Source organism: Phacochoerus africanus, chromosome 8, assembly GCF_016906955.1.
Source record: "Phacochoerus africanus isolate WHEZ1 chromosome 8, ROS_Pafr_v1, whole genome shotgun sequence".
Taxonomy (NCBI): domain Eukaryota; kingdom Metazoa; phylum Chordata; class Mammalia; order Artiodactyla; family Suidae; genus Phacochoerus; species Phacochoerus africanus.
Genome location: NC_062551.1, coordinates 142,780,793 through 142,808,051, shown reverse-complemented (window position 1 = coordinate 142,808,051; position 27,259 = coordinate 142,780,793). Strand labels below are relative to the sequence as shown.

General features: G+C 38.4%; 1 protein-coding gene across 1 annotated transcript in view; it reads left to right on the top strand.

Annotated features, from left to right (window-relative positions):
* The first annotated feature begins 2,989 nt into the window (after nucleotides 1-2,989).
* The window catches only part of LRRC7 (leucine rich repeat containing 7), a 528,235-nt gene continuing 503,965 nt past the window's right edge, over nucleotides 2,990-27,259 (top strand). Inside the window, exon 1 of the mRNA XM_047792058.1 lies at nucleotides 2,990-3,349. Coding sequence (XP_047648014.1) covers nucleotides 3,348-3,349 — 2 coding nt within the window. The 5' untranslated portion in view covers nucleotides 2,990-3,347. The remainder of the gene's footprint in view (nucleotides 3,350-27,259) is intronic.

The following is a 27,259-nucleotide window of genomic DNA, read 5'->3' as shown; positions in this document are numbered from 1 at the left end:
AACACAGGGGAGGTAACTTCATTGGTAGGTATCTCACCTATTTGTAAGGATCTGTGGTTTCTTCATAGTTGGCTATGATTTTAAATTAAAATTTTTTTTTCCAAGTATTTTGGTAAAAGGAATGAATCCTGGAGTTAAAATAAGAAATTCTGAGTTGAAATTCAGGGCAATTGGGTACCTTTCTGAGATGAGTGTTCGTGCCCTTCCTATAAGTGTGGAAAATGTTATCCACCAGTTTTAGGAAAGGATTAAATGAAAGACTATATGTGAAAGTTCTGTGCAAACCGTATCCAAGAGAACTGGAAGCCTGTAAAGGATTGCTACAATTGTATAATTGTGTGAGGTTATGTTTTTTTCAGTTTTCAACTGATACCTAAAGTTTTTCATCTAAACAACCCCATACCTCTGGGGTGGGAAGCTCCACAGACTGAAAACTAACTGGTTCACAGAGACTCACCTACAGGAGTGAGAGCTCTGAGCCCCACATCAAACCCTCACGTGCGGGGATCTGGCACTGGGAGAAAGAGCCCCTGGAGCATCTGGCATTGAAGGCCAGTGGGGCTTGTGCACAGGAGCTCCAGGGGACTGGGGGAAACGGAGACCCCATTCTTAAAAGGCGCACACGGACTTTCACATGCACTGGGTCCCAGGGCAGAGCAAGGTCTCCATAGGAATCTGGGTCAAACCTGACTGCAGTTCTTGGAGGACCTCCTGGGAAAACAGGGGTGAATGTGACTTGTTGTGAGGGATGGACATTGAAAGCAAAGCTCTTGGGAATATTCAGCAGCTGTGCCTTTCTCTAGAGGTGGCAATTTTAGGAAAATGTGGCCCCACCCATCAGTCAGGGCTGAGAAGCCCCAGGGCAAACAACAATCCAGGTGGGATCACAGCTCTGCCCCTCAGTAAACAGGCTACCTAAAGACCCCTCAGGCACACAGCTGCCTCTAATCCCATGCAGCGACTGAGCCCCACCCACCAGAGGGATTAGAATCAGCTCCAAACAATTTTCCATCCAGCCCAGACACTGAGATGTGGCAACTGTTTACAAGGACAAAACAATGGATGAAAAAATACAGCTCTACAGAGGTCAATTAAAAAATGTGTCCTTTTAATGTTATTTTCATCTCATTGCCATTTCAAACCCTTTCTTGGTGGTGTTTTATAACACATTTTTAAAATAATCTGCCTTTTCAAAATATACTCCCATCTCGTTTTTCTTCTACATGCAAATAATATGATATACTGGGACGTTATCCTTAAAATTCAGCCCACCTTCATGGCCCGGGTAAGTGAAAAATAATCATTCTTGGTACTCTGCAAATTAGGTGTCAATCTCCAAAGTCTCTTCCTTGACAATCCCTAGCAGTCAGAAGATGCTTTTTGACCTTGAAGATTTTAGCTTGGCAAATCTAAGAATATGAGCAAATGCATTTTCTTTTCAGTAAACTGTGAGCTTGCATCCACCCCACAGTGGCAATTGAATGCCATGCAGTCTGACTGTATTAGCCATGTAGAGAACCAAAGGGGAATTCCTTCTTTCTTATAATGAGGAAACAAAAAGCCTACAGCCTATATTCCACAAAAGAAAACAAAAATGATTCCAAAATAATAAATCTAATTTCAAAGAGAGAATTGACCCGTCGGGTTTAGAGAATAAAAGAGAAGTCTAAATATAGCACTAGCTTCGTCAATATTTTTCTTAACATATTGCTGTTTATGAGAGTTTAAGGAGAAGCGTGAGAGAATAAAGTGGCTGTGTGTGCCTTTACGTGAGTGTGTGTGAGTGTGTGTTCGAGGCAGGAGGAGTGGCGGTGAAAACATGAAGGGTAGTTGGAAAACCCCTTCTCTTTCTGCTCACTCCCAGGGCAGCAGCCCCGGCTCCAAAATGAGAGGGGAACGTGAGAACAGGCACAGAGGTCGTTGCTGTGACTGATGTGAAGCGACCGACCCGCTAGCAGAGACTTTTCTCCTTGGCAGCCAACAACCTGCAGCGGGGAAGGCGGGCGGGGGAGGAAACCCCGAGGAGGCGCTCCCGGCCGCCTCTTTGCTGAGATAGCAAGAGCAGCAGCCTGCGGAGCCACGAGCGCAGCGTCACCGAGCCGGTGCGGGTGCAGGGGCGCTCAGAAGGCGCAGAGGCCGGGAGGCGCTGGTGCGGCGGAGTCGCCCGCGCTGCAGGACGCCGAGCGGCACCGCTCCAGCGCGGCGGGCAGGTCCAGCAGCAAGGGGAGCCCGGCGGCCGCGCGCTGCCAGGCGCAGTGCCTCCAGCACCTGCCTGGCGCACAGCGGGCGACTGAGAGAACCCAGAAAGCTCGGCCTATAGTCCCGCTCTCTAAAAACAGCCTGTGCTGGAGCCAGGAGACTGCGACCATTTCAGTTCTCCGCCAGACTGGGATTTTTTTTCTTCTCACAATTTGGGGGAAACCGAGTAGAGGTCAGAGGGGCAAGGCGAGAATGTCAAAAAGGGGCCGAGGGTTGTGAACGTGGCCACCCCCTTCCCCTTTGCTGGAAAATCTCCTTGACATTTTTCACACTTCGAAGCAGCTGCAGCTGGTGTCGTCGGAAAAGGGGGTGGGAAAAAAGAGAGGGGGCGGGGAGAGCAGGGAGACACAGCCAAGAGCCAAGAGCAGCGCCTCCTCGCCTGCCAATCCTGGCACCTGTGCACCGAGCCACTGCACCGAGGAGGACCCCACTCCGGGCGAACCCCAGGCTTGAAGCCACGGACACTCAGCCTGTTGGCAGCGGGTTCTCGCCGGAAGGACCGGCAACCACCCACTCGGGCCACAGCCGTCGCCTGCAGCCGCGGGAGCGCCTGGCCCTTCGGAACCGCCCGCTGCGCCTGGGTCTCCGGGGATCCTCGCCCAGGAAAGGCGCGGCAGCGGGCCGAGGGTGTTACAGAGTTGAGTGCAAGATTCGCCTTTCCTGCTCATCTCTTCTCCGCCCAGGATTTATTGTCTGTGGAGCCTTCTGGGGGTGGGGAGGGAGCTGCGCCTCCGCCACCGCCGCCGCCGCCGCCGCTGCTGCTGCGGTCGCTAGCGCGGCGCGCAGGGCAGGCGGAAGCTGGGGAGTGGAAGCGCTCCTGCCTCCCCCGCCAGCGCTTCGGGTTTCCCCTCGGCAGCTTCCCGCCGGAACCTCTCCAGCCGTCCACCTGAAGGACACCGGCACCATGGTCTAACGTGGCCCCTGCCTGGAATCCCCTCGTTCGCCTCCTCTTCTTCTTCGCCCCTCCTCTCCTCCGAGGACCCTCGTGCTCACTCCACTGCGGACCCCCGAACACTTTAAGGAATAACCCTTGGCAGCTGCACGATTCACTCTCTCCAGAACCTCATGGGCAGTTTCTCTCGCCGGTGATGTGAGTAGGACACTATCGCTCCGTGGCCGGGGGTGGGGTGTGTGTGTGCGGGGGTCTCACCGTTCGTAGCCTTGGTGACAGTGAGCGCCGGAGATGCGGGACCCAGGCGGCCGGCGCGGGGCGGGGGTGGGAGGACCCGAGCCTTCAGCGCTCTCTGGGAGCTGCTTGCGTGGTGGCCCGTGGAGGCGGCGGGGATGTGGTAGGTTGCGGGGCATTTGGAATGGGGTGCTAGCTGTGCGGGTGCAGGGGAGCACCCAGTGGTCTGCGCTAGCAGGAGAGCTTAAAGGGTTACATATTGCGAAAAGGAAAGGTAAAGAGCGAGTTTTGGCGCTGGTGCTGGGACCTTTGGTTGAGCTGAGGTTGATTTTAGCTCTTTATCATCTTGGGTATCTCCAGTCAGCTTTTTCCCGAAGGTATCTAAAGGATGAAGCGCTCCTTTATTCTCCCTCCCCCTACCCCCTCTCTCACTCTCTCTCTCTCTCACACACACACACACACACACACACACACACTTGTGGCAGGTCTCATCTGTCCTTTTATCTTAGAAGCTTCAGTATTACTGTTTGATGTCTTATTTGTTCGAATATATATATAATTATAAGCTCTTTCTGCCATTGGGGATTGAAGGGAAAGGGTGCGGTTTGGGGGGTTTGGAGGGGAAGAAGGAGTATAACATATTGGAGAACCAAAAGAAGTCGGGGAGCGATGGAGTGAAAGCTTTCTTCCTGGAAGTCAGGGAAAGCGATGTCTCCTTTTCCCTAAGCTAGGTAACTCCTGCCCAGACATCTCCTTTGTGTTGCACCGCCAAGCTGGTGAACCTGCACTATTTCCAATCCCGGGGCTGGGCGCCCATTCAGCATCTTGCATCCTCCTCTTAGAATCATTAAGGATGCAGGACTAGTTTCGGATGCTACGTGGAAAAGGAGGGAAGCACATTAACATTACAATAACCATGGCACCTTGGCTCCTGGAGAATTAAACTAGCTGCCAAAGGTCTCCTGTCTTAGTGTTTGGGGGGTGAGGGGATAGGGTTGTACAGAATGCCTTTAAAAATAGTGTGACTTCATAATAACGGAGATGGCTGCAAAATTGCTTCATTACACTACTTCTTGGCCATCAGGGCTGAATAAAGGACCCGCCTCCGCCCTCTCCCTCACTATCTCCTCCCCACCAAGTCACAAAGCAGGCGGGCTGGGCGAGAGGGCGCAGTGCCAGGCGAAGAAGGGAAGGGGTCACTTTCACAACTCCCGGGGGAATCGGCTTCAGAAAGGAACCATCTGCGACTCCCACGACTCCCATGTTCCTTTCGAAGTTCTCCTTCAAAAGAAATTAGAAAAGGAGGTTGGGGGTGGCGCTCAGTGAGACTGATATGATATAAAGGTCCTCCACCTGCTCTTTTCCATTACTTTCCCAATACACTTTCGACACATCGAATTTACCTGCAGTGGTAACTGGGTCAACCACGTAAATATGTGTACCTGTTTACGTTGAAATGTGGTTCTCTTGGTAGATGCAAAGCAATTAGTATGTGAGCACATTTTAACCTGGGTAAAATTTCTAAGCACAATAGAGATTTCATAGCGTGGGCGAGAAGAGTGCATTCCAGCGAAAGCAGGACACGTGATCTCCAACGGGAGAGATACAGTATTAGGAACTCGATTTTCTTTGTTCCAGGCTGAGCCTATGAGATGCTCAGCATCCCTGTTGCTTAAGTCCACCTATAAGAGGGAAAAATAATAAAGTTGACGGGGGCGAGAATAGAATGTGGAGAAGCACATGTAGATACCTGTGAAGGATTTGAACCTTCTGCTCCCCGCCACCACCAATCTCTCCTCCTTTACTGCCCACCTGCCACCCACCCCCACTCCTCGCCCTAGCTAGCCCCCTGTTTAAAAGTGAGGCATTCCTTCCGGAGACGTGGCGGAAAAGTTCTCCAGCCTCTGCACACGTGGGTTCTCTAGCGCCTCAGAACCTGCTGCGTTTGGAAACAGATTCTGCCACCTCCCCAGTCCAAGTGTCACGCCTCTATCTAGGCGTCTTAAGTTGACTCTTAGAAAACCACCACGAGATTTTGTGCAAAAGACAGTACAGCAGAGTCAGATCCCCACTTCTTGAAGCCATTGATCACACCGGGAAGGAATGAGAAAGTAGGGATGTAGGAATGAATTTATTTTTCCTTAGAAATAAGTCATGACTATAAAGTATACTGAGGATAGTGTTTAGCGATGTTTGTGTTTGGCCTCCCACGGAGTTTATCAGGCCTGTGGAATGTCCTGAAGTGTGATTATTTGTTAATTTCATGGAGCTAGAACTTGGTCTGGACTCATCATGTAATTAGAGTTACTCGGGAGTTTCTTATTTCATTTTTCACTCCTTGTTTTATAAGTGATCTTAATGGGCTGAAGTTAAAAAAAAAAAAAAATGTGGGCTATTTCTGTCTTGTGCTGCATTGCATCATACTAATATGTGGTGGTAAGGAAAGCAGAGTCAATTTCCATGACATATTATGAAGTGAGACTTCTTTATACATTTTTTAAAAATACTTGACTGTCCAAGAAAAGATGTGTACTTACCATGGCAACCCTTACATTCCCCATCACGTGTGCCTGCACATATGCAGCTTCAGAATTAGAAACCACTTCTTAAAGAAATAAACCTGTTTCAGTTACAGTGGCCATGTTTTATTCTGAATTTTAGTGCTGCTTTAGGGTGGCAGTAGAAAATTTTCTCAATTAAAATCTCATTCCACTTTTGTTTGTAAGCTTTTAATTTTTCTGCTTCCTCTGTAAAATACAGAATATAGCTTAAAGTGTTTTTGTGAATCTGTATTATTTTTGTGTGCTTTGGATTTTCAAAAACTGTGAAGATATAAATTAATTTCACTATAATTTTTATCAATTATGAAACCATTAAATTACCATGTTATCCACATAGTGTCAATTCCCAGGAGTATTTCTTAGATCTCTCTCACTTGCAGTTCTTGGTAATGGTAATACTTGATATAAAAATCTGGTTTCTTCAATTATGACTTAAAATGTCCACTTTTAAAAACAGCTGAAAATATGAAGATAAATTATATCTTCATTGATGTATCAAAATTACACCTCTTTTTACTATGATTTTATCTTCTGATGACTTTTGCCTCAATATAAGGATGGATCCCTCATTCCATAATTTCATACTCAAATTAACAGAGTAAACAAAGAGTAAACAACTATTGATAAATTACCATGTGATTTATTTCTAGATCCTTACTCCATTTTTTTTTCCTTCAGATAAATTATTTCATAAATTTTGGAAAAAATCTTCATATAGAGAATATATGTTATTCACTGAGTATAACAATTACACTCACTGATCATCAAAAAAAGACATTACTTGGAGTATTTTGTTCTCTCCAGTAACAATAGATGCTTTTATTCTTTTTTGGGTACGTCTAATTAGTCACATGAATTTGCAGAATAACTTGGGGAGACCATTAATTCACATCTGTGACACAGAATAGACCTTTAGTTTGTGCCAAGCCAATTGACCATTAAGTAATTCATATCTCCAAGGAAAAACATATTGAAGATGATTCTAGGATCTTCTGATAACTCTGACATTTTGACTTTGAAGCTCTTTATTATGTCACTATATCAGTATTCAGTGGAGGGTTTTTAATGTATAGGATTAAAAATTGGAATTTTAATATTAAAATAGCAATTTGACCATATACTGTAACTATTAAATTATACTCTGGGGGACCACAAAATCAGACCACCCTGATTTTGTGGTCCCCCAGAGTATAGTTTTGTATTTGGTTAAAATACTGATTCATGAGTTGTCACTAAAACTAAAATTTAAAAGTGGTACTATAAATCAACAATGTTTGGAAAATGATCAATAATATTTTTGACACAATCAGTATTTATCCTTTATGAAGGAAATCAATAATCTTATTCCTTTATGAGCTTTCTAACCATGTTTTATGAATCAAGTTTGAATCATTGGAAATATTCATGTTTTTATAAAAAATACTCTAGTGAATTATCCTGAGGTAGTGAAAGAGGATTAAGAAAACCATAGGTGCTTCCAGAATTAATACATGAGCTTGGTGATATAAATCAGCCTCATTTAATGCTGTAAAATAGAAGTAGTGATGATTGCTAATTTATAATTCTAGTACATAGCAAATAATATGACAAAGTGGTACATTTTAGAAGATTACAACATAAACTTTTTGGTACAAATCAGGTTTACCACTATAATTGTGTGTGTGTGTATGTCACGACGGTATGTTAGTTTTTGAGGTATGCCATTGAAATAGTTAAATGTATTTATTTCCTGTCTTGGAATTAAGTGATTATGCTTAACATTCATGAGCCTCTGTGGTCAGGAACCATCCTTTGTCATCTTGCTTCCTTAGCCATAGTGCGTGAACTGTAATCATAATTATAATAACAGCTACCAGCTCTATTGTAACCTACCATGAGTCAGGTGTTTTACTTCAAAATAATCCTTTAAGAGACATTATTCTTACCATTTAAAGGTTAGAAAATTTGGCTTCAAAGAGAAAAGTGGTAAGTCCATGTAACGTAGCTAGTCAGTGATGAAGATTTAAACCCAAATTTGGCTCCTGTACCTTTTTCTCCATACTATGCCGTCTCCTTCATAAGCAAAAATTGATGCTTGTTAAATGACTGAATTCTGTAGCTCATTGAATTATTTGCTATTGAATAAAGAAAACTTAATATTTTGAAACAGCTTTACAAAGTGATCTACATATCTGGCAATGCACCGATTACTTTTGTGAGCGCCATTTAATATTGGTATAGAAGATAATGCTGCTTATCTTCCTGGCATACTTAATTCATGATGGGAACATTTAATAAGCTGTTACAATCTGTCATATCAAAATATATTAAAGAAGTGTTCAATAAAACAAGTTTTGAGTCAATAGCTGTCATATCCACTTTGAAACTCTGATGATATATTCGATATATAAACCTCTTGAGGAGTATCGCATGTGCTATTTAAATTATTAACCATAATGAAAAATTACCATGTGTCATTCAGTGACACATGGAAAAATTATTAAATAAATTTAATAGCCCAAAGGATTTCCTGCATATACTCACTTTCATTATAAATTAAAATCTCTATACAAAAATATTATTTTACTTGAATAAACATGAAAGCAATAATAGTTACCAGAGATGAAGTTTTGAAATTTATATTAGCATTGGCATGATCTGTTTATTTTAACACTGGAGTAGATGCAGTTGTAATTGTTCAGCTAATTAATTTACTGGCTTCTTAAAGATGTGATTTCTTCAGTTGTGTGAGGGTAGTTTTGCTGTACATGAAGTTCAGTAAGTTTGGGGGCATGTTTAACTTCAGGAGAGAGTGATACCAGGCCCAGGGTGGTAATATAACAGATTTATTGAGAACGAGGGGATTGCAGGGTACGTGTATGTTCAGATGAAGAGAATTAAATTTTGTGCCGTTCAAGAGGTAAAACAGTATGACAACAAGTAAGAAGCTATAGATTTCAATTATACAGAAAAAATAGGCGACCTGAAAAGAAAAATACTGACAGTGTAAGTACTATCATTATAGGATTTTTCACAGGGATAGAGGGAAGGAGGTGGTACTGTGGAATACAGAGCCAGGAGAGGAAAAGATGGTAAAAACAGTGTAAGAGGGCTATTTTACTTAACTCACCAAGAAAAAAAAATTACAGGCTTTTATGCTGCTATCATATCGAAAGAGATAAAGATATGTTTGTGTAGAGGCAAAATATTTTGTAGATGGCTGTCTGCATTATCAGATGCTTTGGTAATGGAAGGAAAGGCAAGAAATGAACCTTATTGAGATAGTGCCTAAATGTAATGAAGACATTTGCTTCACTAAAAAGGTGAGTAATGGACACAAAGCCAAAAATGTGTCAGCTGAATTTGGAGAATTAATGTGACACAAATGGTGTAACTAAAATAATTTAAAATGTAAATAATTAGACTTGAGGGTTATCTGATTGAGTGTTCTGCATCTAATGTATTCACCATTGCAGTTCTTACCACAAGTAGGCATCTTCCAGAATCATGCAGGTTGGAGATGTTCCTCAGACCACGCTTTGAGCACTAATAGCACATTGAATATTTACTCCAGTGTTATTCTGAGTCAGTGTAATTCAAGACATGGAAAAAATGTTCTTTCCCCTACTTCAAGTGTGATTAATTTCTTAAGACAATTATAAAAGCTATTGTAATTAAATCAAATATCTATTTAAACTTCCAGTGATTGTTAAATATTAGCAGTGCCCTTAGGGTAATACCATATTGCTGAACATTGGGCATACCACACACATACACAGACAGCTGTAATCGTTCTGTTTTAAAGTACATACTCTCATATAGCTGTAATCTTACCATTTCGTGAGATCATAGCACTTCAGAAATGGAAAGGATGTGAGAGGGTCTTACTTTACAAAAAAGGAAAGTTTGCTTTCTTATTCAAGGTCACGCATCTGTTAGTAAGAAAAACATAAATACAACCAGATCACTTGGCTCCCAACCTCTGCCAGTAAAACCACACCCTTGGAATTAGTGGGGTTTTTAACACCTGAACAAAGGGAAACGGGGAAAACAACCTTAATCCAATAAATCCAGTTAATGAAGCCAGCCAATCTGATGACCCACCCAAAATATATTTTTTTCTCATTTCATTTTTCACTTGAACTTTGGCCTTAGTTTTTATTTGGCTTATGTTTTTTGGACAATTGCCTTATCTTTCCATTTTGATTTGACTGTCTAGGCAGTTTAATTCTATAAATTTTACATTTATTAATATTTTCTTTTTTAAAGGTACCTTTATTTAAGGAATATGGAATTAAATTTCACTAATATTAAAGCAGTCTGAATTCCAATACTATATCCTTTTTAATGAGAATTAAAATGTTATATTATTGATCTATTTGGTATAATGCCAACTAAATTAATAGTAGGTGATGGAGTAATGTTCAATTCATTTTAGATAAATGAATTCTCTTCTAAATTTGCTAATTTCATGAAAGATTAATCCGTGAGTTTTCTTAGCAAAAAGCAAGAATTATTTAAAGTAAGGTTAGACTCTTCTAAAATATATTGCCTTGTATATTGATTAGGAAAGATTTTTAATCAGGAAAATAAAGTATGATGCAGTTTCAATTTTAAAAAACATACTCATTTTGAGAATTCACTGGTGGCACAGCCGGTTAAGGATTATCCCTGTCACTGCTGTGGCTCAAGTTTGATCACTGGCTTGTGAACTTCTGTAGGCTGTGGGCATGGCCAAAAAAAATTTAAAAATTCAAAAATACTCATTTCTTTTAATTCTTTTTGCATTACATTACATTTTGAAGGGTCCTCTGAAATAATGAATTTCCTCTTACTGTTAAATATTTGTTTGTCTGTCAGGTTATGAGTGTTATGACTTTAAAGAAAGAAGTTCTTCGTTCTTTAATCAGACAAATTTGAATAAGGGCTCCTCATTTAATATTTTTTTCTAATGCTAAAATTCTGAGTCCACTTTACCTAGAAGCTTTGATTACTGGGAAAACTGAAGGCAAGATATTTTCTAATCTGCTGCCAAAATCTATTAGTAATACTTACAAAACATTTTTAAAATTATAATATACAGCTCAAAACATGAATTTGGTTTATAAATAATATAGAAATATCTACAAACAAAAGTATTTATTTAACAGGACATAACTACATAGTCACATCTAATAACCCTTTTTAAAGGATGAATTAAAACTTCTTATCATGGCAATAATGCTGAAAATTGAAGAAAAAACATGACTAAATTGATGCATTACATATCAGCATATTAGCTATGCTTTTCATTTGTGGAATGGTTCTAATTCATGCCAGCTTTCAGTGTACTGTTCTGGGACCTGTGGGTGTGATAAAACGGAACATGTTTCTGCATCTGTGAATATAATCCCACACACCATTTTACATGACAAAATCTGAGTGTTTTAAGATTAGATTGAAGATAAGACAAGATGTCAACCTTTACCGGCCCAGGTTTTGAGCCTCCATAATAATACCTGTTTAATCTTTCAAAATATCTAATGCTATTTGAAGAGATGTTATTTAGACATGTACTCTAAGGAGTAAGGATGTTTTGTGTTTGCTTGCTTGCTTGTGTATTTTCTTGCTTGCTTGCTTTTTCAGCCTCGACATAACTAAGGTTTGCTTCCTGCAGACAAAAAGCAAGCTGCTGAAACTCAAACACAGTAGATACCAAAGTGGGATATGAACAAGAGGAAAGGCAATGTACTTTTGTACTTTGGTACAGGAGAAACTATGAGAACTGCAGTACATATTTATTTTCTCCATAAAAATTATAAAGAAAATAAGCTATTACAAATGTATAGATTAACAGGATCACATTCTGAACTGAGACGGAGTAGATACCCATTGATGAAAATATGTTGGAAAAACTAGGAAAATGGGTCATTGAGAATGCATTTATCTTAAAGTCTAAAATGTGCTGGGGAGTAAAAAAGTTAGAGCAAGGTTTATATAAACAGTGTTTAATGTCTGTTTTTCCTAAATATAACTGTATATATATGTCACGCTCTTAGTCCTAGGTATACTTTCTGTGTAGCCTATCCTAAATACACTCCCTGAGCCTTGTCTCCTGAAACAGTTGGCAAGGTATGTATTTTGTCCATTGTTTATTAATTAGCATAAATTCAGCTATGACTACATGGTGTAATAGTGATGGCTAGTGGAACAATTTCAGTCTCTCTGTAGTTGATCTTGGGGATGCACTTGTCACTCCTTTTGGCACTGCCTGTGACCAGGGAGGCCCCAGACCTCAAGGATACATGTCTTCTTTCAATGTGTAAAGTTATCCATTAATTTTAGATTGGAATATATTCTTAATCTTCTTCCCCTTTTTCCAGGTAGAATTTCTTTGCATGACAATTTGTAAAAATCAGGAATGCAGAACAAAAAGGAAGTTGGATTTGGATTCTGAGAATATGGATGAACCTTTTCTCATCTTAAATGTCACTTAGTGTTTTCAATATTATTGTTTAACAAAGGATGATAGTGTACATTTTGGTACAAAAGATAGAACATTTTATTGAGAGTCAAGAATTATAATCTGGTGGACTCACATTATAAAAGGAATATAGTACCTTTCAGTTTTTACCCTGAAAAGCAGGGCAACAAAAAACTCTATGATGCAACTTGAAATGTTTTACACTTTCTTCTGGATCTGAGACAAGTGAGAAATTTACCTTGAAGCTGAGTAAAGATAACGATTAAGCTGGTACATTCTTTTTAGTGTGTTTAGTTAAATGAAAAATATATAGAATGTGAATATAGTTTAATGAAGTCTCAAGTTCTTTGATTACCTTTTTAAAAGATCAACTCTTTAAATTGTGTGATTTGTGTGACCATCCAAGATCACCTTAAGCTGGTCTTTTCAGGATGCCTCGAAATGTGAATATGCATCATTCTTAGCATTATTAAGGAACTGTTCAAATGACTGTCTCTAAAACCGGCACATGTACAGGGGCTTGATTGATTTTTTTATCCCTAGCAAACTAGCTCACAGCATAGCATAGGAAAAAAAAAAATGGCATGTTGTGTGAATGAATGGTTTCACTTACGCCACTGAATGCCTCTGACTCTTTTGCAGGCTTTAGTGTGGTTCCCCTAGACTGCGTCTTCCTTTCTCTTTTGAAAACATCATAGGATTTAAATTCCCAGTCTCTCTTTGAAGTTAGGCTGTCATGTGATTTACCTTGGCCAATGCAATAGGAGCTAAGAATGAGGAGTATCTCTTTTGAATAGGAATATCTGTGACCTAGTGCATTATTTGTTCTTCCCCTGAGATATTGATTATAGAAACATGTGTCCCGGAGTTCCCATTGCACAGCAGAAACAAATCCGACTAGGAACCATGGGTTTTCGGGTTCAATCCCTGGCCTTGCTTAGTGGGTTCAGGATCCGGTGTTGCCATGAGCTGTGGTGTAGGTCGCAGATGCGGCTTGGATCCCACATGACTGTGGCATAGGCCCGCAGCTGTAGCCTGGATTCGATCCCTAGCCTGGGAACCTTCACATGCCACAGGTGTAGCCCTAAAAAGCAAAAAAAAAAAAAAAAGAAAGAAAGATGTGTCCCAATGGAGCCTCCATCAACCTGGTCACTGAACAACTACATTAAATAAGTTCATCCTTTTCAACATGTAGAAAGACAAGAGTGAATATGTTGATGTGTTAAGATTTGGGGGAGTTGTTTGTTACTAAAGATAGCCTAACCTTTCCTTCCTTTCAAATTCATGGAGTGGAATTCTAATCAAAGTAGAATCCTGATGTCCAGTTTGTGGGGTCACAATTACAGGGCTTTATAGGAACATACCTCTAGTTTACATTTTAATATAAAAATGCATACTGTTTTTTGACTGATTAAAATTATAATAATTAACAAAGCTGTATTTAAAAGATACAAAGATCACTCTGCTTGAGAAGTTTGTATAGGGTTGAAGCACTTTGGCTTTTTCAATGTATAATTTTGTGTACACACGTATATTCTGATACACCTGAAGTCTAAGTATTCTGCTGTTGTTCTTGTACAACACTGTAGGGACTCCTGTGATTGGTGAAAAAATTGAAGAAACCAGGGAGATACATATTTTCTTATTCTGTAGCTTGTGGGGACAATATTTATAATAAAAAAAACTCTACTATATCTACTAGAATCTGCAACATTTCCTCAGCTTAATAAATTTTACTGAAGTTCATGCATTTATTCATCCATTCTAAGTACTTATTGTGCTGGTACTCTGTGCCATGTCTTGTGCTCGGCAAGGCTAATTACACATGTGACCCCTGTTTTCGGTGCTTATAGCCTAATGGGGTAGACAGAATTAAACAAATGATCTCTCTAGGAATGTCCACGTTCAAGTTATGACAAGAGCTAGGAAGGAAAAGACCAAGGTACTGAGAGTGACTAGAATAGGGATCTGAGCATGAGAAATAGCATCTCTGATGAACTGATATTTAAATATGACATCTGAAATGTTAGGAGTTAACCAGGCAAAGAGGGAGAAAGCAAATTCCAGGCTGGGCAAATGATGGAAGGCAACGACTAAATCAGAAGAAGGAGGTGCATTCATTGGAAGGCAGTGTGACCAGAAAGAGGCCAATGTGGCTGAATATTTGGGAGCATGGAGAGATTGGCATATATAAGACAGACATGAACCAGATCATCTCAGAATTTATTGACTCGGTTAAGAATTTAAAGATTTTAGTCTACATCCTGTGTGGCGTCACTAAGCATTTTTAAACAGAAGAGTGGTGTGAACTGATTGATATTTCAAATGAAAACTTGAGCTGCTTTGTTAAAACACATTAGAAGAAGGTCAGAGAGGAAATAGGGATTTATAAATTAGAGGATATTTACAGTTGGTTGGGCAGGAGACTAAGGTTTCTTGCACTAGGATTTTGGTAATGGAAACTGAAAGAGGTAAAGAGAAATGAGATATGCTTTGTAGAAACTCTTGTGTTTCTTGCCGAATTGATAGTGGGAGAGGACTAGTGAGAAAAAGTGTAGTATCAGGGATTATTCCAGGATTTCTGACAGGAACAACTGGACACATGGAGATACAATTTATTGTCTGAAGGATCCTAGAGAGGGAGCTAATCTGTTCAAGTATAACTAGAACATTGACATGAATATTAAGGAAACAATAACTGGCTGACATATTGAGGAAGCATGAATTAGAGCATCAGTTTTATAATACTAAACATTCCCATATACAATTACTGGAAATATAGTGAACACTTTTGTGGGGAAAATAATTAAAGGCTCTTTTTAAGGAAAAATATGTTTTCAAAGAAGTGATAATTGGGTATGCATTCGAGTGACTCACTTTATTTTGCTCTCTTGGTTTTCTTCTAATTATTTGCTGGCATGAAAACACAAATGTGTTTTCATTCCATCTGAATATTGATTTCTTCTACCTCTTTCCATTATGCTTTAAAATTTGGAAAGGACAGTTTACTCCTGGTCCTTTTATATTCGGTTACCTGAGATGAACAGAAGGCTATTAACCATTGGTATAGTTTGTTTTAAGCAGCCCATCTCAAGTACATCATACCCTCGTGTAGCCCTGTAGCCACCCAGGCAGCCATACTGTGGACTCTCTGGGCAAGGCCATACACATTTGCAAATTACCCCTTGCGTGGTCCTTTTCCTGGAGCCCTCCACCTTTATGATTTCCTGGTGCTAAGTTTGTCCAGTTGAAACAATGTAAATTGCTGCCCAGAGAGTGCATATTTAAGTAAAGTGATAATCTTTTATTTAGGTACATGTTATTGATACCTTATTTAGGAATGTGTCCAGCTGCAAGTAACTAACAATTTATGGATTAACCTAAGTAAAATATTATTTTACCTCTTCCAGTTAGCATTTGCAGTGGTAACCAAAAATCCAAGAGCATTTCAGTGGCTTACAACCATAGGCATTTATTTCTCACTTACAGAAGTGTGGGGTGGCAGAAACTCAGCTTGGCTGTGTTCATCCAGTCTTCACCCTGCAGTTTCCAGGAGTAGAGCCGCCCCTATCTGGGATGTATTGGTCTCCTGGTTGAGGTCAGGAACAAGAGGCCAAACTGACCCATTCAAATTCAGTGGACTCTTCTGCTCACGCATATCATATTTTATGTCCATTCACATTCTATTGGTCAAAGCAAGTCATATAACCAAGTGTGGAGCATGGCAAGAAAATGAATGGTATCTGGTATCAAAGCTTTGAGATGATGTTAGAAACTCTGACTCTTTCCAAATCTTTGTCTGTGGCTTAAGTAGCATTCTTAGCATTTATGCTCAAAAAGAGTTTTCCTGACATAACACAACTGCCTTCACCAAAGTTTACAGCAGCAGTAGATATCCACTGTGAGTTCTCTTATGTCTCTTCTTTGTTGTTGTTTGTGTTTGTGTTTTTAGGGCCACACCAGGAGCGTATGGATGTTCCCAAGCTAGGGGTTGAATCCGAGCTATGGCTATATGCCGCAGCCACACAACGTGGAATCTGAGCTGCATATGCAATCTACACCACAGCTCATGGCAACGCCAGATCCTTAACCCACTGAGGGAGGCCAGGGATTAACTCGTGTCCTCATGGATGCTAGTCAGTTTCGTTAGCCATTGAGCCGCAAAGGGAACTTTATTGTTTTTGTTTTTGTGTTTGTTTTTCTTTTATCCTGGCTAGCATCCAGATCTGTTTAATATAGTACTTTTTGTGAATATATTTTGATTTTTTTCTTGCATTCAAATGTATTTTACAAATTTATCAAATTATTTTGGCTGTGCCCAACTATTTCTCTAGCTTAATTATTACCTTACCATGAGGCACTTAGAAAAAAATAACATTCATCTTAAAATTCAGATTAATACTAATTTGCTTTTAGCTGGGGGAAACAGAATTTCTTATCTTTTCAAGTGCTGAAGCTTAGTTATGAAATAAAATTTTTATTTTTTATGAAAATCTAAAGGATCTGTGGCATGATTTTGATTTTTAAAGTCTTTTTTTTTTTTGCTGTGGAACTTTCAAATAACTAATAAATAAGTATCAGTTGATAAAGCTGTAATCTGAAATTCCCTTTAATGTTCAAAACCTTACATATTTTCTTTTTGTTCAGGTCTCCTTTATCTAGAACTTTATGTTATAACCATTATTTATTTCATGAACTATAGTTTTACAAATTTTATTTTTTGGTTTCCTTTTCTGATAACAGATGAAACCATTAAAATTAGAAATATTTATAATTAAAATAAGTTCTTCAAAGGCAAATATGTTTTATCGTTCATGTTTAACCTTCCTTGGTGTTCTTTTGAAACCACTGGACTCCTGCGTTGAATGGTAACGATCACCACTAAATGAGTGGTTTCCAAACATCTTTGTAATTGTGGAGTGTTTTTATCAAGTGAAATAGTACCCAAAACTCTAATGCATAAGACAGAGACAAGTGAGATTGCTGTGTTTGAAAATCACTGTGTTTTATCTTCAAGAATTAGCATACCAAAATAAAATTATTTTATAAGTTCTCACCTTCTGTCTTAACAGAAAAACATTTTACTCCCAATAGGGAAAAATTTTTAAGAAAAGACAGGCATTATTTATTTTCAGTTACAGATTACCATGAGAATTAAAGTTGAACAAAGTCATTTGAATTGTCTCATGGTACAAACAGGGTTGCATTGCATTAACTCTTCCTTTTTTTCCTTTAATTTGCTGAGGGTGATATCTACACAGAGACTCCTAGAGGGTTTCACTGTATCACACCAATTATCAGTGTATATTTGAGGCCTCTCCAGGACAGAAAGGTATTTGGGGATGCCAGTTTTGCCTCTTACTGAGTATCTTCTGTGCTCAGCTAAATAAGCAAAAGATAAGGAAAACAGGATTCTAGGCTAATCTGAGGCAGTTGGAAAGACTTACTCATTTTGCTGAATATAGCTCTTCAGTTTTGGCATTAGCTTTGCTTTTGGCTTTTGCTTTTTGATTTTGTCAGAGCTTGGGATCCCTTACTTCCCTCATCCTAAATATCCTGTTGAGATTGGTTACAGTTTTATTGAAAGTAAACCCCAAGCAGATCAGCAAAAAAGAGCTGCAGAGGCAAAGGTGGACCGAATGATTATTTCCTCAGAATTTCATTTCTCTATTATCCTATATGACAGAACTATTTGAGGGTATTTTGAGGGTCTTCTATATTACAAGACATGGACTTCTTATTATCCTTGTTGGCTATCCTATTATTACTCTCTTGAGATTTGCCATCCTGGACTTGAAATTTTTATTTTCGCAAATATCTGTCAAAGTTTTATTTTGCTGGCCTCTGTGGTTTAGTGATATGCGTAGTTCAATTGCAATCAGACCAAAAATAACAGATTTAATTTTTTTTTCTGCTCCTCCATTCTTGCTGAGTAACATTAGGACAGTTATTTTTAACCCTATACATCATAATTTACTTATCCTTGAAATGAGCATAATAATCCCCATTTCACATAAATTTTGTGATGAGTAAATAATTTATGTAATAAAAGGTATCTAGCACATGGTTGTCTTAGTAATACTTTGGACATCCAAATTGAATCCTCCTGTCTCCTCTCAAATGAAAACAGTTTACTGATTTGCCCTTTGTTTTGGGAGGAAGATCAAAATGCATAGTCTTTTTCTATAAGTCCCTCAAGTCTGGTTAGTATCCACATTCCAGCTTGACTTCCTATAATGTCTGAAAATGTTGGCCCTCTTTTGGTGCTTACAGAGGTCTGTTTCCCACAACCTCAGGGTCTTTTCCTGTGCTGTTCTCATTACCTGCTCTATGTACCTGGTTCACCCCAGTGATCACTTCCTGTGGAAAGCCTCTGCCATCATATTCTCTTTTTGACCCTCTGCATATAGCGCAGTGCTATACAGCAGGCTCCATACATGTTTATTGAATGTGAACTGCTCTACCGATCTACAGTTTTATCTTTCTAATCCTTTGAAATAGTTTATCTAGGACATTGATGAAGTGGATTTTATTTTTAATTTTTTTCATTTAAAAAATTTCATTGACCTATAGTTGATGTACAATGTTGTGATAATTTTTGCGGTACAGCAAAGCGATTCAGTGATACAGGCAAACACATCCATTCTTTTTCAGATTCTCTTCCCATATAGATTATCACTGAATATTGAGCAGCGTTCCCTGTGTTATACCACAGGTCCCTGTTGGCCAGTTATTCCATATATCATAGTGGGCATATGACAGTCCTAAACAAATGAATTTATGTACAGATGGAATAAAAAGAGAAGAAAGAAGCTAACATTTGTTCTAGACCTATGGTCATTTAAGACCTACTATCATCCAGGGATACTATCATTTTTTCCTTTAGGTAATCCTCACCACTTCTGTGAGAATATATTTTTAGGAAAGAAATAATATGATATATAGTATATTATGTTACATATACGTGTATATATATTCATTAAAGGTCTTCGTGCTAAATTAAGAAGAGAAAGGGAATATGCACAATTTATAGACTAAAAACTCGTTCCCTCTTTTGTTGAAAAGATAGTTATAGGAAAAGTTTTATTGCACAAGCAAAGTTCATGTTGTAGAATACTGTAATCTTTTTTTCTCCTGGGCATACACTTACCATTTGCATAGATGAGGCTAGATGAAACATAAAGCTTTTGAAAAGATAAGTAGTCTATACCTTGCACATAATTTATATATTTGTAAATTAAGTCACTATTGTAAAAATAATTCCCATTGCACATGGGTGTATCTGTGATGTCGATACTTATTTGCACCCTAAACACAAACAGAGAAGCTTTGAGAGAGCCTGCAGATGTCAAGAATAAATTGTGGGCAATCACAGTAAACATTCTTAGAAGTGCAGTATGTGATAAAACACTTGCAGCCGGTTAAATGAAGGCCACTGACCTTGTCAGGATGACTCTGCCAGCCACACTGGTGGATTCAGGAAGAACTACACAGACTATTACCAAAAAAATAGTTCTAAAGTTTTTAATTTGCAAACTTCCCCATTGTTTATTCAAGATAATACTTCTGGTTCCTTCATATCACAAAAATGCTGAGTGTCAACTAAATAAAAATCTTTGCTTACAAAAATGGTTCTTAAAATGGAAGGACTATAGATATGTATAGGAATCTACAGAGAACAGAGGGATATTGTAGAATTAACTCTGCTATTGTTAAAAAATTGAGGTACTAAGAGCTGGTTTGACTGTCAGGCTTACTACCTCCAGTTATGTCACATGATAAACGAAATTCCAAAATAAAATTAAATTGTTGTCAATTTCAAATATTGACACACTTAAGTTTTTATTTCCTTTTATGTCTTTCCCTATATGTAAGAATTTAATACATTATGTAACTGTTTTTTCTGACTTTAGTCTCCCTCACCCATCTGTCAAATTAATCTTTGTAAAGGCCTTCCCTATAAAATTAATTTTCCTTCTGGGAGATATCCAGTAATTCCCCACTGCTTATGAAAATCTTGATATTTTTAAGTTGAAGCTCACAAGCTTTCAAATTTCACTTACAACTTTCTCAAACTTATTCTCTGATCCTTCTTTATGCAGACATTCCTCTCAGTTTAAACAGAGCTGAGGTCTCCAAAGAGAACTTGTATATGCCTTCAGAGGAAGAGACATGGGGATGAAGTGGCCAGAACATCCCCCTGGGTTTCCATTACTCTTTACCAGTAAGATGTAAGCCTTGGATTCCTCTTCCTCTCTGATCTGTAGTTTACCCCTCTGTAAAATGGGTACAATCACAATAATAATTATAATCTCCCTCAAAGGTTTTGCAGATTACATAGGTACAAAGCAACAAGTAAAGAGCCTAGCAGTACTAATTGAGGCTTAATAAATGTAGTCCTTATACCACTCCCCTTATTGAGTCCATACTTCCCCTAAAAGTATCAGTGAGTTGCCCAAGGTCGCAGTGAAATGTATGTTTTGTTGATCATAAAGACAAAACTTGAAGGGAGATCATGTAGCATTTGTGGTCAGGAGCAAGGGCTTCAGCTTCCGCTGGTCTGGAACAAGCTCTGGTGCTGCTGTTTTCCAGCTGGAAGATCATGGACAGACTAATCTCCCTGAGCCTTGGGTTCTGATGTGTAGACTATGACAAGCGGTTCTATCCTGATAGGGTATTGAAGGAGGATTAGGTGAGCCAATGGATGCCAGTAACGAAAATAATTCCAGTAAGTGGAATTTATTTTATTTTAATTGAAAAATGTCTTTTCAGTTTAGTAAATGCCAGTGTAGATTTTTAAAATCAAACTATTCATGTAAATATTAGCATTTCTAACTAATTAATTTTAGCATTTTTAGCTAACTTTATTCTTGGCATTTGAATTTATTTAAGAATTTAATGGACATTACATAAATACCTGTTTTTTTTTTTCTCCAAACAGTATTCCTTTGTCCATTACTAGGCAACAAAATCAAAGAGCCTATGGCATCTTATTTATTGCTAAAATTTGGAATTACTGTTTTCTGAATTCTGAGGAGCAAGACAGAGCCCAAGCGATTCTAGCAACACCTAACACGTTCATGCTCTTTTCACAACTGTGTCTAAATGATGTCATTTGTAGGGGGTAATATTTTCTTTCCTTTAGTATATTTACCTAAAGAAATATATTGTGTGTTTGTTACCTAGATGCCTGTTATCTGGGAAATTTTAAGTAAGCATGTGTTAAAATATGGTCTAATGTCATAGGGTACTTTACTAATAGAAAATGTCTTCTTTCTTAAATCACTTTTATTTGATTATTGCTTACATTTTTTACTCAGTCACCCAAATTTAAAATCTCTTACTTCTTCCCTCCCTTACCAGCCTATACTTTTTCTTGTAGTTTTGTGATCTCTAATTCCTAAATACCCTTCAAATCCCTCCACTGTTGGTCTCGCTACTGGTCCTTCAGTTCAGGACCCCTTTTGTCGCTTTTGCCCTGCGACAGTGACCCCTGACTGTCCCTCGCTTCCTCTGGACTCTTCTTCCTCCCATCCATCCTCTGTTAGGCTCTCTGGCCTTGAGACTGTGAAATTTGGGAGGTTCTCCTGATTCAAAAGCATCCCTGACTCCCTGTGTTCAGACTCTTTGACATGAGCTGCATATACACACGGTGACTTCTGCTCTAACTTCTCCTCCATGCTTTTAATATTTTGGTCATATTATTTTAATATTCTGGTCTAGAAGTTGCAAAACTGTACCCTGCCTTCCCCCAAGCCATTGTATCTTCCAGAAATACTGGCAAACTTTTACTCATTCTTTAGGTCCTAGTTACAAATATCACTTTCTCCATGAAGCCTTTCTATAACATTTCTCTTTCTTTCAGTCCAAAAAAAGTCAGTAGCTTTTCCTCTGTAATTTGCATATACCTCTACCAGAAGGCTAATTATATTTTAATTGTTTATGTGTCTTTCCTGCTAGGATGAGCCTTATGATATCAGAAGTAGTATATTCTTCTTTGTACACCCCAGCTCTTAGCCCATGGTACCTATTTCAATAAATACTTGAGGAATAAATGGTAGCAAAAGAACAAATGAACTTAATAAAAAATTGATGACCAACCTGTATATACATATAACGAATTTCATCAGGCATAATGTGATAAAGTTTATACACTAAATTGACTGTTTCTTATCATTAGACGTAGATGAAAGATTCTAAACATTTAATTTTGTAAATTGAGTATATCATCATTAAATAAAATCAAGCCAATATAGAATAGTGGAGAATATACAGGCTTTGGCATTATAAAATCTGGATTTGGGTTCTAGATTTACCAGGTAATAAACTAGGAAATTTGAAATGGGCTGTATAACTTTTCTAACAGTTGTTTCTTTGTATCTGTATAAAGAAAATAGTAATATGTATATCTCCACCATTTAGCTATGAGAATCAAATAAGATAGAGGAAAATTTTTGTGAAGTATTAAAGATGAATAGATGGGAATGTTCTGTAAACTTATGAACTATTAAAGTGTTAATATTTTAGTAGGTTAAAACTTACACAGTCACAGTCACAAACTCTGACGTTCCAAAATGCAGCCCTTTAAATCTATTTGTGGGAGTTCCCCTTGTGGCACAGCAATCCGACTAGTATCCATGAAGATGCAGGTTCAATCCTTGGTGTCACTCAGTTGGTTAAGGATCTGGCGTTACCATGAGCTGTGTTATAGTTTGCAGACATGGCTCGGATCCCCCATTGCTGTGTCTGTAGTGTAGGCTGGCAGCTGCAGCTCTGATTTGAGTCCTAGCCTGGGAACTTCCATATGCTGTGGGTATGGCCCTGAAAATTAAAAAAAAAAAAATCTATTCGACTCATACAAAGTATCTCGTAAGCTCTCATGTGTACTTGTTAAGTGTATATCTTCTTGGCAAATTTATCAAGTTACTTTTTCTCTAAAACAGTATACAGTATATATTGCTCTTCTTTTCCATGTTGCTGCTACTGCTGTGTGTGTGTGTGTGTGTGTGTGAGAGAGAGAGAGAGAGAGAGAGAGACAGAGAGAGAGAGAGAGAGAGGGAGAGGGACACCTGGATACGTATTCACCATGCTACCCTCTTCCTCTGCTCTCTGGCCTCTGTTGAGGTTTTCAGCGACTGGGTCAACCCAGTTCTTGGGCCACTAACATTTCCGTATATCCCACCAGGACCAATGATCGCTTAGGTATCTGCATGTTATGTTCACCTTACCTCAACTCCCCATTCCTGTATATATATCTGTCCTTTTGGCACTTTTGTGCTCAACTCAGGAACATTTGGTTTAGGAACCTTTGGGTCTCACTGGGGTATGAAGAAGTCTATGAGGTGACTCTTAGGCTCATGTCTTTAGAGACCACCCCCTTCCCTGCAGTGTTGCCCAGGTGCCAGATGTGGGATGGATCTGGGGTGTTTTAAGAAGCCTTGTAGACTCCTAGGATTGTATTTTGGGAAAAGACACCATTAGAACCATTTGGATATTTCTGTCACACTCATCTGGAAGTTTTAATCTTAACAATTAACCAATCATTAGGCATGCATGGCATCCATACAGTTTTTGTTCACTTTGAATTATTTCCTATTTCTGTATGGTGAAATGCCTGTTTCTTTTGGGGTAGGAAGTCAGGTATTAAGTCACCAAGCACTTATTTGTAATATGTGGATGATAGTCCCAAACTATGCCATTTTTTTCTTCTAGCTGGATACTTAATGTCCAGCTTTTGAAATTCTAAGAAAAACCTTTATCTCAACAAGTGTTTGTACCTGATAGGGGCTTTAAACACTCTATTTTGAAATTCAAGGCTTAGCAATAACTTCTTTGTTTTCAGCTATATTCGTCCTCTCTGCAGTGAAGGCCACTGCAGAGAGGGTAGGAAGAAAATGTAGGGAAGAATATTATCCATGAAATATATCCAAATATTGCATGGTCATAATATTATTAGTTTCTGCAATTTAGAGTTTCTATTGTTGTTTAGGATTATATCCTAAAATTTTTCCAAAAGCATAGGTAACAAGTTCGATTGCTCGTTGTTATCTTCTGTATCCCCTTTAGAGTATAAATTGAAGACAAAGCTGTGCCTAAGTGTTCTTATCTACAAACTCAGGCTAATATCTGATGAATTTATTGTGAGTATTATATGTGATAATGTCAATGGACCACCCAGTAAATTTCCAGAGCATGATAGGTGCTCAGTAAAGTTATGCTATATTCTCTCATAGCTCTTAACAGAGTTGGTTGGCAGTCAGAATCAGCAAACTCTAATAATATTAACAATAAATGTAGTAGCTAACGATTATTGCTTTATCAGCCATGAACTTTTGCAACTTTTGCCCAACAAAAAATAATACTCTGCACAAAGTAAGCCTATGGTACTCCAAAAATGTTAGCAACAAAGGGGAATGGAGAGTTTTCTTTAGAAATCCTTGCTACAACAAGTGTTATGCTAATATAAAATTGACTAGAATTTCAGGTGAATACATGTCTTCGGAGCATTAAAGAGGTAGTAGATGTATAGTCCAGGTTTCTAACTTGATGGTGTATCTAATTAATCCTCACAATCCCAATCTTGACCTAGTTGCACCTGGCAACAGGTATCCTCTTCAGCTGACCATGTCCAATTCTAGCCAGCTCATTAGCCCAGGCATAATATTAAATGTAAGCCATAGATGTCAAAAATCCGTAAAGTTTATGACCTTTGCAGAAAGTTAGTCTCTTTGAATTCTGTTTATGTCACAGAGATTTACGAATTGAAGGAGAATAAATATGAAAACACTTTTTAAAATATGAGACTATACAACATCACTGATAATCCTTTATTGACGTTATTACTAAAGAAATAGTGGCTAGAGTGTATAGCTGTTTTGCTTAAATATAGGCAATCTATATTTAATAGATTAATGTGTATTAATTAATTATATTAATTAATTATTAATGTGTATTAATTAATCTATATTACTGTGTACATACATTAGTTGAAGTCTAATTTTTCTTAGATGAGGATAAAAATGATTAGTTGAAATGGGAAAATAAACTCAAAAACTCCTATGAAAATAGCAGGATATAATCATTGATTGTTGCTTCTGGTGAGCATACCAGAGGACGACATTGTAACTAGCAGTTAGAGGAGTTCATTTGCTTTACCCCTTGGGACTTTCTAAAGATTGCCTCAAAATAAACAGGCAGAAACAAAAACTTGGATCATCAGTGCCCCAAAAAGATGGGGTATGCTGTTACCGTGGGAGAGCTTCTACTTCACATACATTTAGTTCCATTTTTTCACACCAGTGTCTAATGTTGTTGGGAACACTTTGTGTTACCACTTCATTAAGAAGGCGGGGAGCAAGAAGCTATTTGGCAGAATGTTCTGCCCAGCAAACATCAATTGTATGCTTTGAAGTAAAGCCGCATGATCCTCAAATACTCTCCCTATAGAAAAGCATAATAAAAACAATACCTTCCATGATGGATTTACATTCTATGGATGTTTGTAAATCTTACCTTTGGTATTTTGACAGCTCCCTCTGGTTTCAGTTTTTCATAACCCAGTATCACCAAGATAAATATTCTTCCTTTTTCTCTGCTATAAGGAAGTTCACCAAAATTCTGTGATTCAGGATTGGTGATTAGGTGGGTAATTATCCATTTCTTCATCCAATTAGAGTAATAGGAATCAGATCAATCAAGAAATGGCCATTTAAAAATTCTCATTAGAGAGTGTCTGCTGTGTCACAGCAGGTTAAGGATCACATGTTTCCACGGTGGCCCTGGTCTCTGCTGAGGTACGGGTTCAATCCCTGGCCAGGCACAGTGTGGTGTAGGTCACAGCTGCGGCTTGGATTTGACCTTGGCCCAGGAACTTTGATCCTTTGCTGTGGGTGAGGCCAAAAAAAAATCTTATTAAGAAAACATTAGCAGATTTAACACATCTATCTGTGTAAATAGCTCTTTAAGGCAGTGCTCCCATCTTACCTTAGTCATACAAAAACTTTCCTCATTTCTCTTACTATTCTCATTCCTCCATTTATTTCCTCTTTCATTTTTTTCTCTTTGTCCTGTAAATACTTACTGAAAATACATATTAATCTAATTATGTTCTCTGTGTGCAAGGTGCTATGTCAAGTTCTGGGAATGCGCTTACTCTTAAGTACTTTATAGTCTAGAGAGGAGTAAGGGCAATTACTTTGTGCCACATGCTACAATAAGGTAGTGTAGGTTGTCTTGCCTGACTCATATGCCTTTTCATCTTTCCTGCCCCCACCCCACACATGCACACACACACACATACCAGCACACACATCTGTTATCTCTTCAGTCTATAAAAAGAAGCAGATGATCCACTTTAACAAAATTTTAAATGAAATTAAATCATTATGTAAAATCTGCCATTTCAAAATAATATAAGGGCATCACCTGAAAAAATCAAGAATCAAAAATTCAGAGAGATTACATTTTATCCCTGACAAAATAATAGGGGAAAAAAAGGAGAATGAGTACATTTTTTTTGCTCAAAAAAGCTGAATTTTGGAAACATTGAACAGTTTTCATAACTTTTGAGCTTTAGGTCATTCCATTGTAAAGTATCTATGCTAGCCAAACGCCAATGTAAATTTTCTATCTAGAGGGTAAGGATTGCCTGATTTGAGGTCAGGACTAAATTTATGGCAATTGTATCTCTACTAAGATTTTGGCTAAAGCGAAACTGGGCACTTAGAGGGCACTGTGAAAATTTACGAATTTATATTGGGATTAGAAAAGCCAAGTATCTTGTTGTTAGATTTAATGATAACACCAAGTATTCTCATTGATCAGGCATACTTTGGTAAATGTTTGACATGTATTTAAGCTTGACAACATCTC